We start from the raw sequence: 15,389 nt of genomic DNA, 5'->3' as shown, positions 1-15,389 counted from the left end.
AAATCTTGCTGAAGCACAAGGGATGTTGATGGGGTTTTACTGGCTTCTTTCTCTTGTTCAGGGAGCTACCTTCATGACCTGTGCTCTGCTGCAGCAGACTAATATACTTCCTTTTTAAAAGTGCTGGTGAAACTACAATGCATTTAGATGGGTGAGGGTAAGTGAATTAGAGGGGTTTAATTGTCTTAAGGACATCCAGTAAGAAGACAATAACGGCAAAGCTTGAATTCTTGATTATGAAATGTGAGTCAGGTTGTGATCTTGTGCTCTTAAGCAGGGGCTTTAAGTCTGTTTACTAGCTTGGCTACAGCTTTTCTGTTAGTTGACTATGCAACATGTAAATCTTTGAATATCAGCTAAGGAAAATGTCAGTCTAAGTTGTGTTGCTGTTTCCTATGTACAGTTTTTTTAAACTATCAACACAGGTTATTAATGTTAATTATTATCTTTGTATGTGGATTTCAGTTTAAAAGTCACGGCCTGCAAGTATCCTTGTTGGTATGGGAAAAGAGTACAGGATGGAAAAGAGGCACGACAACAGAGCACGCTTTCATCTCAGATAATACTCCTGGAGACCTTGGATAACAGTTCTTACTATTGGCTTAGTTAATTTTAAAATGGTAGCATTGCTTGATAAACTAATACTGAGACCCTACTTAAGCTCTATAGGACTAAACGGGTCCAGCTCTCTTCCTCTGATTACCTCTGTTTCACAGATATTTGGGATACCAAGGAAACGTACACTTCCACAGCATTTGAGCCGCTGCTTCACAGGAACGCATTCATGTATTGCTTACAGTGCTTGGGTAAACTTTTTTCATCCCCACAGCATTGTGCAAAAATGCTGCTGTTGCAAAGAAAGTATGCCGTCCATCTACAGCTGACAGGCCATGAATTAAGTTACACTGCAGCGAGAGGCAGCTGCTCCCAACCTGGTACTCAACGCCACATTTTCAGTGCTCTACCGTCCTTAGGAGTGAAACAGCTTATCGGAATAGGTTTAGGGAGCCGAAGCTGTAAGGCGATTTTAAGAACAGCTGAAGTTGTACGTTGCGTAGTTGTAGCAGCTGAAAGCCGCAATACGGCGTGGTCTGTGCGGATCAAAGTACTATGCCGCGTGAAACACGCCGGGAGCGACTGGGCAGCAGCGTGACCGCCCAGCCCCTGTCGTGGGCAGCGCCCGCGGGGTGCTGCGGGCTCCGAGACCGCGGCCGGGCGGGCGCGGGACGGAGCGGAGGGCTGCGGCTGCCGTGCGGGGTGCCGCGGGATGTGCCTGGTCCCGCCCGCCTCCCGGCGGGCCCGCACCCTGCCGCCTGCAGCCGCGCTCCGGCCGGGAGAGGGCAGCGCTCCCCTCCGAAAGGTGCCGGGGGCCGGTGCTCCCCCTCCCGGGGCCGGGGCGCCGTCGGGGCCGCGCAAAGTTCCCCGCGAGCGGGTCCCGCCTTCCCGCCCGCCCCGTCGAGCAGAGCGCGGCTACCGCTGCCGGTGGAGCGGGCTGCCGCCCGCCGCCGCCTCGTCTCCGGCGGGGACGGGCCGCCTCGGGGCAGCTCCCCGGGCGCCGGCCACCGGCCCGCCCCCCGGCCCCGGGCCGTCGCAGCAGCGCGGCCTCCCTCCCTCGCCCCGCGGGCTGCCGGGCCCCAGGGGCGGCGCATCGGCGGGGCCGGGCGCGCCCCGCCGGACTCCCGCAGGCGCGGCCCCGGTGGCGGCCTGGCAGCGCCGCCTCCTTCCCCGGCAGCGCGGGCGGCGGCGGAGCCCCAGCCGGGACGCCCCGCGTAGGTAAGGCGGCCGCGGCCCTCGGGGCGGAGCGGGGGAGTCCGGAGTCCGCACCGCCGCACCTGCCGCACGGCAGCCCCCGGCCCCGCGGCGCGGGTGGGCGTCGGGGCGGCTGCGCTGGGCTGGGCTGGGCTGGGCTGGGCTGGGGGCGGGGGGCTGCCCTCTCCCTTCTGCGGGGCGAGGCGGGAAGCCCCGGGCAGCTCCGGCGGCGTCCCCGTCCCGCCGGCTCAGACGCGGTCCTGGCGCCGCGGTGCGCCCGGGCGTGTCTGGGAAAAACGTTCCCCGTGTCCGGGAAAAACGTTCCCCGTGGGCTCTCGGTTGAAGTCCGAAATCCCAAAAGTGGGGAGGGGGAGGATTTTTTTTTTTTTCCTTCCACATAGGTGTTTTTTTTTTCTTGTTTGTTCATTTTTTTGCCCTAAAAGCCGCTTGTGCTTTTTTCACTTCTTGTCCCTAAGGGGACAAGATACTGGGTATCTCTGCTTACCTTTCTCAGCTGGAGCGAAAGGAGTTTTTAACTTACTGTAACTTCTTTAACAACCGAAAAATAGAAAGGAAATGAAACCTTTTCTAACGGTGGAATTCTGAGAGACAACTGTCAAAGTAGTTCTTGGTAGCGTTTTGTTGGGACGCTGGTGTGTGCAGCTTAGAGTTGTGCAAGTTTTCAACCTGCACAATGATTCTCATACAGAAAAAGGGCTCTAAAATCCTTCTTCATTTTTATGGGCTTACTCCTGCCTGTGTATTTGGTCACATACAAGAATGGAGGTAGTTCTTCTGATAAGTCATTATAAGGTACACGAATGCGGTGGAAAGCCTAACAGAGAGCACAAGTTTTTTCTTCTGTAGAGGTAGTTTGCTCTCTACCACGCTTTGTGGAAGTAGGATTTCAGGAGGCATTTGAGTAAGAGGGTTTTTTCCACATAGGTGAAAAATGAACTCTGTTCTGTGACTTCGGTGTGAAAGATCAGCAGCAAAGAAAGTGATCGTGTAGATGTATCTTGGTCTACCAGGAAATTTATTTGGCCTTGTCAGTTGACTTGTAAATTAGACATTTCTGCCAACATTTCGTTATGTAATATCAGGGAGGAGTATTCCTTTTCTTCATCTGAAACTGCTGCTGCTGCTCGGGAGAAGTTCCCATTGTCTCCCCCGAGAATAGCTTCTTTGTGGAGCCGTTTCAGAGGGGTTTGGTGTGTGAAATGGTCCGACATTCTTTTGATCTGAATAACATGTTGAATGAGAATTTGCACCAGGATATTGGAAGGATAGCCTATGACTAATATAGTGACTCAGAAGATCCAGTTCCCATTTTTGGGTTTGCCAGCCAAAAACCTGCATGGCCACACTTCAGTCAGTCAGCACCTGTGCTTACTGATTTCCTGTTTATAGTGGGGATACGGTAATCTCAGGGCAGGAACATACATTCTCTGTGCCTTCTACAAATAAGTCTTCTAGATTCTAAGGTGCTACCTAGAAGAGCAAGCAGAATTTGCATCAGCATGTCTGGTTGTGCCCAAGAGTTGAAGCTACAGAGGTCTTTGTTTGCACTGGGTGTTTTCATACTTTTTGACTGGAGCACCCTTTTTTTAAATCTTCTGTGTTAGCTTGAGTATCACTACATCCGTAGCATCTTCTCACCCCCTGTCCCAGGATTGTTTTTGGAACTTTCCTCAATGTTGTGTGCTGAAATTCTTAAAAAAAATACACAATTTTCAAAAGTTTACAGATTCTCCTACTGACTACTAGTTAAGCTGTATGAGTTGTGTCTTTCAGGCTCAGCATCATTAAGACAAGCAGGTACCACTAAACTACCTTACTAATTAGAAGAGGGCTATGAGGTGGAATAGTCGCCCTTCTCAGTGGAAGCTGCTTCTGTGACTATCAGAATTAAATATAACAACTTTTGGTATCAAAAGTTTGTCTCTTGCTGTGCTGTTTCTTTGTTGTGCTGTTCTAACTGTTCATGGAGGTGGGATGCAAATTACTAGAGTGTTATTAAAGACACAGTATATCTGCTAACTTTGTTTGCTAGTTACAGCAGTTCAGTGGATGCCCACGCCTGAGTGATGATGAAGCATCACAGATAGCATTGGAGCATGCATTTGAATGCATTTGTAGAAACAGCCGTTTCTGGTCCACTTCTTTGCTTCCTTGTCAGTAAACTGTACAACTGTACTGTATGAACTCTTTAAAAAAGTTTGCTCTTGCTCATGTCTCATGGCTTCACAGTGCCCAAACTATGGAGCAGTAAATTCTAAAAGCCATTAAAAAATTCATCATTAAAAAGCTACTATCTCTGTCAAAATGGGCATTAAAAGGAGTAAGCTAGATGAGACAGGTGTCCAGAAATAGTATCAAACAGATTTTATTTTGTTTTAGTGGTCTTACCTATATACTTGGTTTTATTTGTGTCTTTCTGTATTGTATAAACCATGTTTCACATTTCTAAGATTTCTGAAATCTAGAGCCCCATTTTATTTTTAGTTGAAATGATAATGCTACATTAAGAATGTTAATACAGGAATGCCTAAAAAATACATTTTGCCAGCCTCAGGAGCAGGCGTCTGCTTAACAGGCATTTTTCTAGAGTTGTTTTTGTGTTTTAAAATCCAAATCTATTTTTAAAAGGCTAAAAATGTGACCCTTTTTGGACACTCTTTAAATATTTTCCCTGCTAAGCAGCAGAGAGTGCCTGTGGCTTCAACAAATTAAAGAAATACGATAGCCATGAATGGGTTGATGGTTTTTGGAGGAAGATTTAGGTCTCCTTTTGTCTCAAATTGTTGAAAAGAGAGCTCTTTTAAAAGGTGTCTAGCTACATTTCTTCTGTTCACTTGCTTCAAGAGCAACTAATGTGTGGTGTAGTAACCAACACTAGTGCAAGCCACTTCATTATAAATTTAATAGGGAAGGGTTCATTTTACCTCTTAGTTTGAATGCTGTTAGATGGTGGTAAACAAATGTGCTTGTGAAGCTGCTGGCTGAGGGTTTTGCTTTGTCCTCTCCCAATCCTCCATGCTCTAGAGGTTCAGTAGAGCCAAGTGTAAAAATGAAAAATCATGTCAAAAACATTGTCTGTAAAGGTGTAAAACTCTGATTTTGGGAATGTGGTATTTATTATGTGTCTGTTTTCGGCTTGCTACTTTCTTCTTTTAATTTAATTCTTCCCAGGTCTTTCAATCCTGTCCAGAGCAAAGATCTGCATGTAAAAGAACATTCTGTACCGCGTTAGACCTGATCACTGTACAGCACGGTTCCTGGTGCTTGGGAAGCTGTGAGCAAGCCGTTATGTATACACACGTAACATAACTCAGGTGGAATCTGTAAATTCAAAACTACTGTTTGGTTCAGTTGCTGTGCTTGTTGAGAGGAAGCAGTGGGATGAACATTATTTAATGGAAACTGGCTGGTCTGTGAGCACTATATTGGAATCTCACTGGTTTTGAAGAGTATTAAGATCTGAGAAGTATAAACACAGTATGTACAATGACTCGTTATCCATCTTTGTGTCCTGTGGGTTGATGTAGCATCTACCTCTTACAGACTATTGCATGGTAAAAAATAATAAGACAGTGATAATGGTGATGTGTAACATGGTCATCCAGTGGTAGAGAGCTTGGCAGAAAAACCTCTTAATGTGCCTGTTGCGCTAGACTTTTACAAGGCGCAAGACATTTTGCTTAGACAAAGATGTTAGGTTTTAAAGCATCACAGATGATGCTCCGGGGGTTCCCGCCTACCTTCCAGTGGCTTCTGGGTTGGACGCACCCTTGCTTTCCTGTTGCTCCAGTTAATCAGAAATAAAGTTTTAATATGCTTGTCTTGATGGTGGTAATAAGATTGTAATTCTTAGTGTTTTATAGACATGAGTTTCAATGTGACCATCACCAAGAAGAAATATAATTAAAACCAGAAGAATTTAATTCCAAGGCACCTGTGGAACATCATTGGGGGTTTATTTACATAACTTGACAGTTTCAACATTCAGTCAGTTGCTTTACAATTTATGAAACAGCAGTAATGGCCTGTGGCACAGAGGTGCGGAATTATGGCCTACAAGGACAATATAGGGAGCAGGGTCTAAAGACCTCGTGCTTTCTTATCTTTGTATCGATACATGGGAGAGAAGTATGAAATACATGTTTTATACCACTGCTTATACTTTGCAGCTGTTTGCAAGGCTTGCATGAGCTGTGGTCTGGTGCTGCTTAATGAGACTTGGAGGATCGTTATGGCAGCAGTGGAGCCCTGAGTTAAGTGAAGTTCATACAAGTGACTGCTGAATTACAGAGCAGCATCAAAGCCAGAGTCCTGTCTTCATCTTCTGTGTGTCTTTCTCCCACAGTTACATGCTTTATTTACAGGGAAGGAGAGAAAGTCAAGTTGTGAGTTGTAAGCCAGGTTGCTGTAGGATCAGGAGGTGTCCTGTTGTCTTTAGGAAAATGCTAATGATACACAGTAGGTGCTAGGACACCCAAATAGTAGTCACAGTGTTAGCTGAGGGGTCACCTTGTCAACCAGCAGAAATGCTTTAGATAATGCTTTCCCTTATCTAATTTCTTTGGTGTGTACAGAGTAAAAAAGTTTGATAACTGACATCTTTTCCATTAAAATGCAGTTAAGTCAATACCTAATGCTTTTTTTTTCCATTGGTTTATTTCCTTGTTGTGGTCCTTCTAACATGTCTTGATAATTGGGGAAACCATGCTATAAAATGCTAAAATTTATAATGTTGAAAGAAACTGGATATATGAAAGTCCCATAATTGGCAATCAATAAATAAAATGTCAGATGAGAAAAAGTGTTGGAAGGATTATTGAAATGTCTTGCATCTTTGATAAAACCCAAAATACTTGTTGGTGTTCATCTCAATAACTTGAGCTGGTCAGGAGACTGGCAGTAGCACACTAGGTTAAAGGGAAGATTGTGGATTAAAAAAAAATTTAATAGAATTGTTTTCAAGATTAGTTGTTCTTTTTTGTATATTTACTTCTACTTGACTGAAACGTATACTGCAAGCCTCTCCAGTTTGCAGCACATCACAGTAAATGCTTCCATTAAATTTACTGCTAAAGTGGATGCTGAAAAGTTTTTTTTTTTTGTGTATAGATGAATCGGGCTACTGCTGCCCTTGGTGTAAGCTCAATAGTTGTGGGCAATGCCTGAAACTGAACCTCTTTGTTGGTTAGATGCCCATCTTGCTGATTTCTGTGTCAGAGGCACAGATGTCAGAGATCAGGTGTTGCTGTGTGGAATGATGTGTATCCATGATGTCATGTAGCTCGACCCTCCCCTTGCTGTGTGGAGTAGGGCTGCTCCTCAGCACCTGAGAGTGGTTGTCTATGTGGCACCTCTTGGGCACTGGGGACCTTGCATTTTGGGGAGCTAAGCAGCTCTTTGCCATATAGAAGAGGTGAGTGGTAGCATGCATGTGATAGTGTTTCCGTCAGTCCCTCGCTCTGAAATGGAGGTTGCACAAGAGCTGGTCCGTAGCTGGAGCTGAGTATTTCCTCTCTACGTGCATCCTCTTCTTCTTCCTGCCCCTCCCAGCCACTTCCAGCAGCCAAGCTGAGTTACTGTAAGCCCGAGATAGAGGAAAGACGTGACCTATTTGTGTAAAACTTTTTTCTAAATAACCAGCACTTGTGAGAGTGTGAGAAAAGCAGAAGAGGTCACTTAGTGCTGTGCTTTGACAATTATTGGTTCTTCTGCAGGAGCAAAAAGCATGCCATTAGATACACCTTTGTATCCAGGAAACACCATTATAAGCTGATTTGTCAGGGGAGGTCATGTCGAAAGTACCAATCGTATTTCAGCATGGTTCTAATCAGTGTATGAAAAACATTGACTGCTTTAGGTGAGCTAAGTCTCCAGGTTATTTATCCACTCAGGATCCATATGGAGCTAGGTACTTAGCTCCATATGTACAAGCTCCCACGGGATTCACAGTGTGACACAAGCAAAGGGTGAAGAGAACTGAAGTTGGGATGGCATCATCTCTCCAATGAGTTGTGTTTGTGTTATCCAATGCAAAAGAAGTTTATTATACTGGTGGTGCAATGTTTATCCCCCAAAGCAAGAGCTAAATTATGCCTTCTTGTGCACACTTGCCGTAGAATAGGTACACTAGACTGGATTATCCTCGCAGAGGAGGATGTTGAGGTATGTCTCTTGAGGCTCTGGAGGTCAAGATAGTCATATGACAGAAGTAACCCAGAGTAGGTCTTATTTTGTTGGCATGGCATAGGGATTTGAATGTGCTCATATTTTCCTGCAGAGGGGACAGTGGAGTTTAGTTTGGATGTGTTCCTTTAAAGAGGGAGGAACATTGCAGGTGAAGGGATTTTATACAACAGAATAGAGCACTGGTGTGAAACAGCTGGCTGGCATGTCTCATTTCAGCCAACCATGAAGTGATGCCCTGTATATACACAATCTGCGTGTGGCAGTAATTGAGAGTTGGTGACAGGCCTGAGATAAAAGTTAATGTGCTTCATCTGTTCTGTAAGGTGATGCTTGTGAAAAGCTCCACCTTCAAATACTCCTTGTGGAATTAATGTTATTGTTTCTTAATTTCTTGTGTAATCTTGTTTTTTTCTGTACAAACAGCACTGCGCTGCCCATGCTCCTGCTCTTAAGGGTGGGTTCAGGATGCTGTTTCTGGAAACTGCAGAGCTTTGTATCTGTCTGTCAAAGTGAGACACCTTGGAGTCAGCTGTGGGATACCTCCTCCCTCTGCAGAAAAGAAGAAACTCCTCTGTCTGAGTCTTGCTGTTGACTAGGCTGGCTGGATTAGTGTTTACCTTGATACCCTTTTCTTCAGTATGAAAGGTGGTTTTTTTTTTTGGCTGAACATCTGTGGCCAGTGATTTTGTAAAGGGTTTTTCCTTCTGTTTTAAAATTATACTGAAGTCAAATGGCAAGAATGTAGGTACTTGTGAGTGTGTATGGATTGATGGGTAACAGGAGATAAGTATTAACATAGTCATGGTTTAAAAGAAGTGTGCGCTGGGGTGGTGGGTGGCTGGTTTTTTGTTTTGATTGAAACTGCATGTAAGTTCTGCAGTCTGTAGGCAGGGAACTTCTCAAATCCTATCTGACTCATAGCAGGCTGTACCTATGCATTAACAAGCAACGAGCTGCACAACTGTTGTTCTTGGAAACTGGTCAGCTGTAAAAACAAGGCCACATGTGAGCTGAGACAGCCTCCTCCTAAGGCAAACTCTCTTCCTGTAGCCTGTTTCAGCAAGTAGAAGATGGCTTGTGTGTAGTTGTTTAGCACCCCTTGCTGTTTTAAAGATGTGGAGTTGCTTCTGGTACGCGTTCTCATTTGACAGGAATATTATTTTTAGGGAATGAATTTTGAAGATGTAGTCAGTTTGAAATATAGAAGTCAAGGTTGCTATGATGACTGTAATTGTAGTAATTCCAGTGATTGCTTTTATCAGTAGCTTGCTGTTTAGGTTAGTTAAGGCGAATTGCCTTGGGGATACTTTCTATGAAGTTGCTGAAAGAACAGCACCAGACACTTGGAATGTTGGTGTGGAGGAAAAGTTGCTGCAACTACATCTTGAGCTCAGGTTCCACTTTTTGCGTGTAGAAATAAGAAATGCTGCAATTCCCACTACTTCATTTGCTGCAACTACACAGCTGGGCTCAGCCTGACCTGTTTTGTTTACTGTGTCTATGGTGTGAAAAGCACACAGCTTGTTAACCAGCCACCCCTCCTCCAGCCTTACACGGGCATAATTACACCAGCGTTTCCTCATTCTGGGGAAATTTAGGGCAACTGAATAGCTGATAAGTTTAATATCCTTTTTTTTCCCCCCTAATTCTGGAAAATGTCAACTTAGTTTGCAGACATTACACTCCTGATGGGTGTGTAATAATTCCATTGATTTATTCTGTTTCTAGATGCTGTGACGATGGAGTTGAGCTGCGCTGAAGTACCTCTTTATGTAAGTTCTACAACATCAGGTTTCTGCTGGGAGAGTCCCTTTCTTTTGGATAACAGCTCATTCAAAAGCAGGGTGAATGAAACCAAAAACCATTCTCTGCTTGTCTGAGACTGCAGGCTGTTGAATGTTGCTGTCTGATACAGGCTTGTATGGGGATGATGGTTTTCAGTACTATGGCTCAGTTCTCTGAAGTAAGTTTAAAATTATTTCCCTTTTATGATCATGATTTTCTCCTCCTTCAGTAGTCTCAATTGCAGTTTTCAAAAGCAGAGTTACTGCCTGTGAAGACACCACTCACTCTCTTTCCCACAATTTATGCCTGTTTTTTGCTTATAAAATTCCAAATTGCCATTCTCTCCACTTCCTCAAATCACAAAATTGTATGTTATGTCAAAAAATGAGTAAGTTGAAGTTTGTAATAAAATGGAATTTTTAATGCAAAACCTGAAGTGATTACTTAGAATAGGTGAACTCCAGAGTTCAAAAACAGGTAGTAACAGGAGTAAGGACATGCATTAGGTAAACTTAATTTAGTTGGTGCCTTCATTGGGATGTAAGTGTGAGATTGAAACTTGGGCAGCCTGGCAATTATCATTAATAAACCATGGTTGTCTTTTTTGGCTGCCGTGGTTTGCAATGAAAATGGTAATAGCAGCGGTACATGAATGTCTAGGAGAGTAGTGGGAGGGCACTGAGTGGTTTTCTGAAGGGTTGTAAAAGGTGAAAGAAAGACAGAAACAAAACAATTATGTTCTTGTTGTGATAAGATGGGGATGGAAATGGAGGAGTACAGGTGTCCTGGAGTACTGAAGAAACATAGCTAATGCACCAGCATCATGAGTTTTCATTGTATTTGTCAGCTTGGGAATGGGAACCTCAGGCTCACAGAAATTAGATGCAATAACTTTAAAGGCAGTGGGATGGAGGGATTTGTGAGGCCTGCTCATGTGATGTTGGCTGTGTGGTGCAAGGTTTTAAAAACATATTTGACAGAAAGTATAGTCAAAGACAGGGTGCTAATGGATAAAATTCAACATGGTTTTATCAGAGATGGCTGTGTCAGACTGATTATCTCCCTACAATAAGGTAACTGACCACTTACAGAAGAGCAGTGCAAATGAGCTTAATCCAAGTTATTGAAAATGAAACATTTTATACTGTGCCTCACAGGAAATTCTTGTGGAAGATAAAGAAGGTGGAGATTAATATAAAGAGATAAGGATATATGGATACTGCAGGAACAGTTATTAGGGTAGAGAGAAAGATATTACAAGTGATACTCCTTAAGGATCATACTTAAGGCCAGTTTTGCTTAATATATTATTACCGTGAGAGCCAGATGTAGGCTTGTGAAATCTGTATAAATCTGTGGACATCATAATATTGGGAGATGTTGGTTAGTACTGAGGGGAATTCAGTTATTATGTGGGAAGATTGGATTTTCCCACCTTTTGTTTACTCCAGTTAATAAGAACATGGTACAAAGCTGTGCATTTGGGGGCTAATAGTGATACACCTTGTATGAACTAGGGACTCATCAGGTAGATGCAGAGAGGGCTTGAGGTGTATTAGTCACTTGTAGAGTGATGGATGTGAGAACATGATTTTAGTTGAGAACATTTGCCTTAAGCTTTGCACAAGCGAGAGCCTGTACCAGACCTGAGCTTTAGTAACTTGCTTGTTGTGGTCCTGGGCTTTGGTAACTTGCTAGGTATGGTCTGCAGCCTCTCACCAGCCCAGGCGGGTAAATCCCAGAGGGGTCTCCTAACTCGCTAGAAACCCAATGAGAGTGGTTTGGGTTGCTGTTAGGCGGTCATCAACTTGTTTTCCTGTGTGGGGAGCAGGTGGAGATGGTGTCTTTCCTCTGAGTCCTCAGTGTCCTACCAAGCCTGAGGATAGTGGTGAAACATGGACTTCCAGAGACTTGCAGTGGGAGCACCTGGGAACTACAGTTCCCACTAGGACTGTAGTTATTTTTTAACAGCCTCCTGTATTTTGTGTAGGTGAGTGTGTGTGTGTGTGTATGCGGGAACAAGGGTATGTAAAGCTTTCAGGGCTTCGGCATGGAATAGGAAGGGGCTATGTGAACACCCTAAGGTGACTGAGAAAGACTCAAGGTTGTCTTTCAACCCCCATGTAAAACTTTGGGAGGTCTTGGCAGACCTTACACTGATCATCTGAGGTTGATGTATTTGCTCTGGTGAGTTAGTGTCTGAAAGCATTGCAGCTTCACAATCTTGCCCATCACAATATTGTTCCTGATAGGAGTACTTCTCAGTCTGGGAAGATCAAAGAGGCCTGTCCCTCTTGAAAAAACCCTTGAGTCAAGGCATTTATTTTCTTAGTTGGGTCCAAATACTTCATCAGTTCTGGAAAGTCCTTCTAATGGCTCCTGCTTTATTTGCGCGACTTTGCTGGAGAACACAATCAAATCAGGATTTAAATTAGACATGAAAGTCCCTTCTGGTTGTGTAGTGCCTTAGACAGTTTTCATTAACATTTCTTTGGCTAGCTGAGCTTGTCTAAAATCTGTTGAATCTTTATCCAAAAGCAGGGATAGAGAAAACATCTCTTGGGAAGACTGAGGGAACATGACAAATATTTGCACTGCACTGAATTCAGGTATTTCTCTGGTGTGTTCCAGTCCCTTTTAAAGGGCACAGTGGAACTACAGAAGACCATATCATGGCAATTGCATACTGTTCGCATGAAACTTTAAAAATGTCAGCATATGGCTATAACACATTATTTTCTGTAGGAAAAGTGGAAGTGGGCAAAAGGTAGGAAATAACCCCTTCTTTCCAGCCTCTGTGAAAGCATGGGTTTTTGTTCTCTGAGAGAAAGAGAGATCTACTGTGTGCTGGGTCCAAAATTAGGGTGCTTTTCACACTGTATGTAAACATGCTTAGCATCTGTATCAAGTGGATTTAACAATCTGCTTTACTCCAAGAATGTCTACCTGAGAGGCCTGTTCTTCATGACAAATTATTGGAGAATAACTGCAGTTCTGTGTTTATGACGCACGTTTTTAAAGATTTTGTTGACTTGCTGTATGTGAGCAGTTCTTACACAGCTGGAGGATGCATTCGTACAGTGCTGGCACTTCAAACTGTCACTCTTTGTCAGTACCAAATTTCTTCGCAAATATAAAATTGTGTGTAAACTGGTCAGCCAAGTGACGACTGCTTCTTTTTTGTTACATAAGAGGGAGTGCATTCAGAAAGCTCAAGGACCTTGCTGGATTAGATAGGTTTTGTGAAATACAGTTTAAAAATACTCCATGGAATTACTCCGTTTCAGAAATGCATTATTTTGATACACTTCTCTTTATATGTTATTTTTATGACAGCAATATGATTAAAATCTAATTACAACACACATAAATGTCATGTTTAAAAATTAAATGGTAATGAAGCAGAAAATTAAATATTTGAAGCACATGCTTTTCAGCTAATTTGAGGAGCCTGTTTCCGTCTTCTGGACAGCAAAATACTGTTAACCACATCATAAAATTACTCCTTATAAGCCAGTCTAATTTTCAGGATTGACTAGCCAAGGATTAACTGAAACATCATACATGTCTGTTTTTTCAATGCTATTAATACATCTTTTAAGTACGTAGAACTTAAATTTAAATAGATTTTGCCCTTCTAAATTATGCTTTTTTAACTGGTACAAATAAAATTATATTTAACCAATTCTTTCTGTAAGGAGAGCAGCAAGATGACTCTTCATTTCCTGGTGTACTAAACACAGTATATGGAATAACATATGCTGACTTCAGGCAGCCACTGGTTTCTTTGTAGACAGAAAAAAGACAATCTGTGAAAGATAAAAAGCAAAGTATTTGGTGAAACACTTTTCAGATATTAACAAATTTATGTATGACAGTTCTTCCTTGTATTGAAAGCAGTTTCTAGTGTGGAAAAAACAATCTCTCTCATGGAAAATCCTTCCTTCTTATTTAATGATAGGGGGCTAGTTTTTGTTTGGGTTTTTTTTTGTTTGCTTTAAAGAAATGTTATTGATCACCAACATTGATCTTTGACATTGGCAAAGAAATATCTTGCTGCCATAGGTCAAACGTACCATGGGAGTAGTCAACTCTCAAGAGCAGAAAGTAAGTGATCTCAGAAGTTTGTAAATTATTCTCTGCTGAGAGCCTGAAGAATGTTTCCTGTGGGAGCAGCAGAGAGAAATAGGGATGTTGAGCCACAGAGGATATCCACAGCAGTTACCTGTAGACGTCAGAGGGGCCTCATCTCCTAAGGAGGTGATGCTGGAGGTTATGTGTCGATTCTGTCTTTCCAAAGGAGTATTCGGACATTAATTCTCTGGGCAGAGGCAGAAGCATGGGCTCCCAGCTTTGAGACTCAAGACCTTCTGCAAAATAAAATGTCCGCTTAGTCCTGTACTGTATGTTGCTTACTATTCTCGAAATACGCTTTCCTAAGGTATCACATGCTCCTGCCCACAGCCTCTGGGGTTGGCTAAAAGTGCTTGAAGTCAAAGCTTAATTAACTTCTCTTGTATTCTGCTACACTAAGACTCTACCTCTTAAGTGTCACTGCTGGTGTGTTCTTGTTTGGGGCTGGGTTTGTTTCTGACACTGTTAACAGCTTCTTTGGTGAAGCATAGGTGCCAAGGCAGGAGGGGTCCTTAGGTATTCACTGTTTAATACTGATGTACTGAAGTATTCCTATGAAAGGTGAGGGTTCAGCAGGTTTTCCAGTTTTTGTCTGAGTCGGGGAGGTCTGAGGGTAGGACATAGCACCAGGTTGCTCACAGCTGCAAAGCATCTGAGTGCCTGGAGACTCTCCCATCTTGGATAAGCTCAGCAATGGTCTTTGCCTGGGCTGCGTCTGCAGGGTGCTTAGTGCATGCTGGGCAATGTGATACTGGCTTAATGCTCTCTATTTTACGAGCCTATGTTTTCCATCACTATAATAATGTCAGTGCCTGGTGGTCTTTGTAGTGCACCATTCCTCACGATGCTCTTTTGTAGTCAGGAGCTGTTGTTTAACCTCATTTACAAAGAAGTTCTGATGTGATGTAGGTGCAGCAACGTGCCCAAAATGTAAGAAAGCGTGATGAAACACACTCCTATCCAGGTTTCTCAGATCCTGACCTAGGATGCTGGGATGGGTCAGCATGCTTCCTCTGTAACCTGTTTAGAAGTTAAATATGCCCGTATGGAGAACATTTTTGTGCGCAGGAGTTTGCTTTGCTTTGATGGTAAGTGGAAACTGCTTCTAATGCAGCTTGCTCATGGCATGTCCCATCAAGGGTGGTGCATCCTAAAGGATGCACGTGCATCCCATGTCATTTATGGTTCCAAAGAAAGGAGTGCAGCTGCTTTAGATGGAGGCAGAGAGAGGGAGGTGCACTGAGTCTGCATTCGCAGCCATCTCCTCTTTGAGAATCAATGGGAGCCAGAGGAACCATGTTTTGCCCTTTGTCCCCTCGTCCTGCAGTGAAGTGGGAAGTACCGAGGCCAAGGGCTCTTCCCATGAGGGCTTGGAGCACTTGGGGCAGTGTGTCCTGAATTCATATGCTAGTTCATGTGCACATGCAAACATGGTCCCCATCCACACCGGCATTTCCCTTTACCATTGCACTGCTGGAGCTCAGCCTCGGTAGCAGCAAAGGAGGAGGACGAAG

At 43.6% G+C, this 15,389-nt stretch overlaps 1 protein-coding gene across 5 annotated transcripts in view; it reads left to right on the top strand.

The window, feature by feature from the left end:
- Positions 1–1,198: 1,198 nt before the first annotated feature.
- Positions 1,199–15,389, top strand: part of ARHGEF28 (Rho guanine nucleotide exchange factor 28) — a 130,344-nt gene continuing 116,153 nt past the window's right edge. For all 5 annotated transcript variants that reach the window (XM_064437841.1, XM_064437842.1, XM_064437840.1 and 2 more), the window contains exons 1-2: positions 1,199–1,773; positions 9,685–9,728. In XM_064437841.1, coding sequence (XP_064293911.1) covers positions 9,696–9,728 — 33 coding nt within the window. In that variant the 5' untranslated portion in view covers positions 1,199–1,773; positions 9,685–9,695. The remainder of the gene's footprint in view (positions 1,774–9,684; positions 9,729–15,389) is intronic.

Source organism: Phalacrocorax carbo, chromosome Z, assembly GCF_963921805.1.
Source record: "Phalacrocorax carbo chromosome Z, bPhaCar2.1, whole genome shotgun sequence".
NCBI lineage: Eukaryota > Metazoa > Chordata > Aves > Suliformes > Phalacrocoracidae > Phalacrocorax > Phalacrocorax carbo.
Note: the sequence above shows the minus strand (reverse complement) of the source record. Positions and strands in the feature narration are given on the sequence as shown.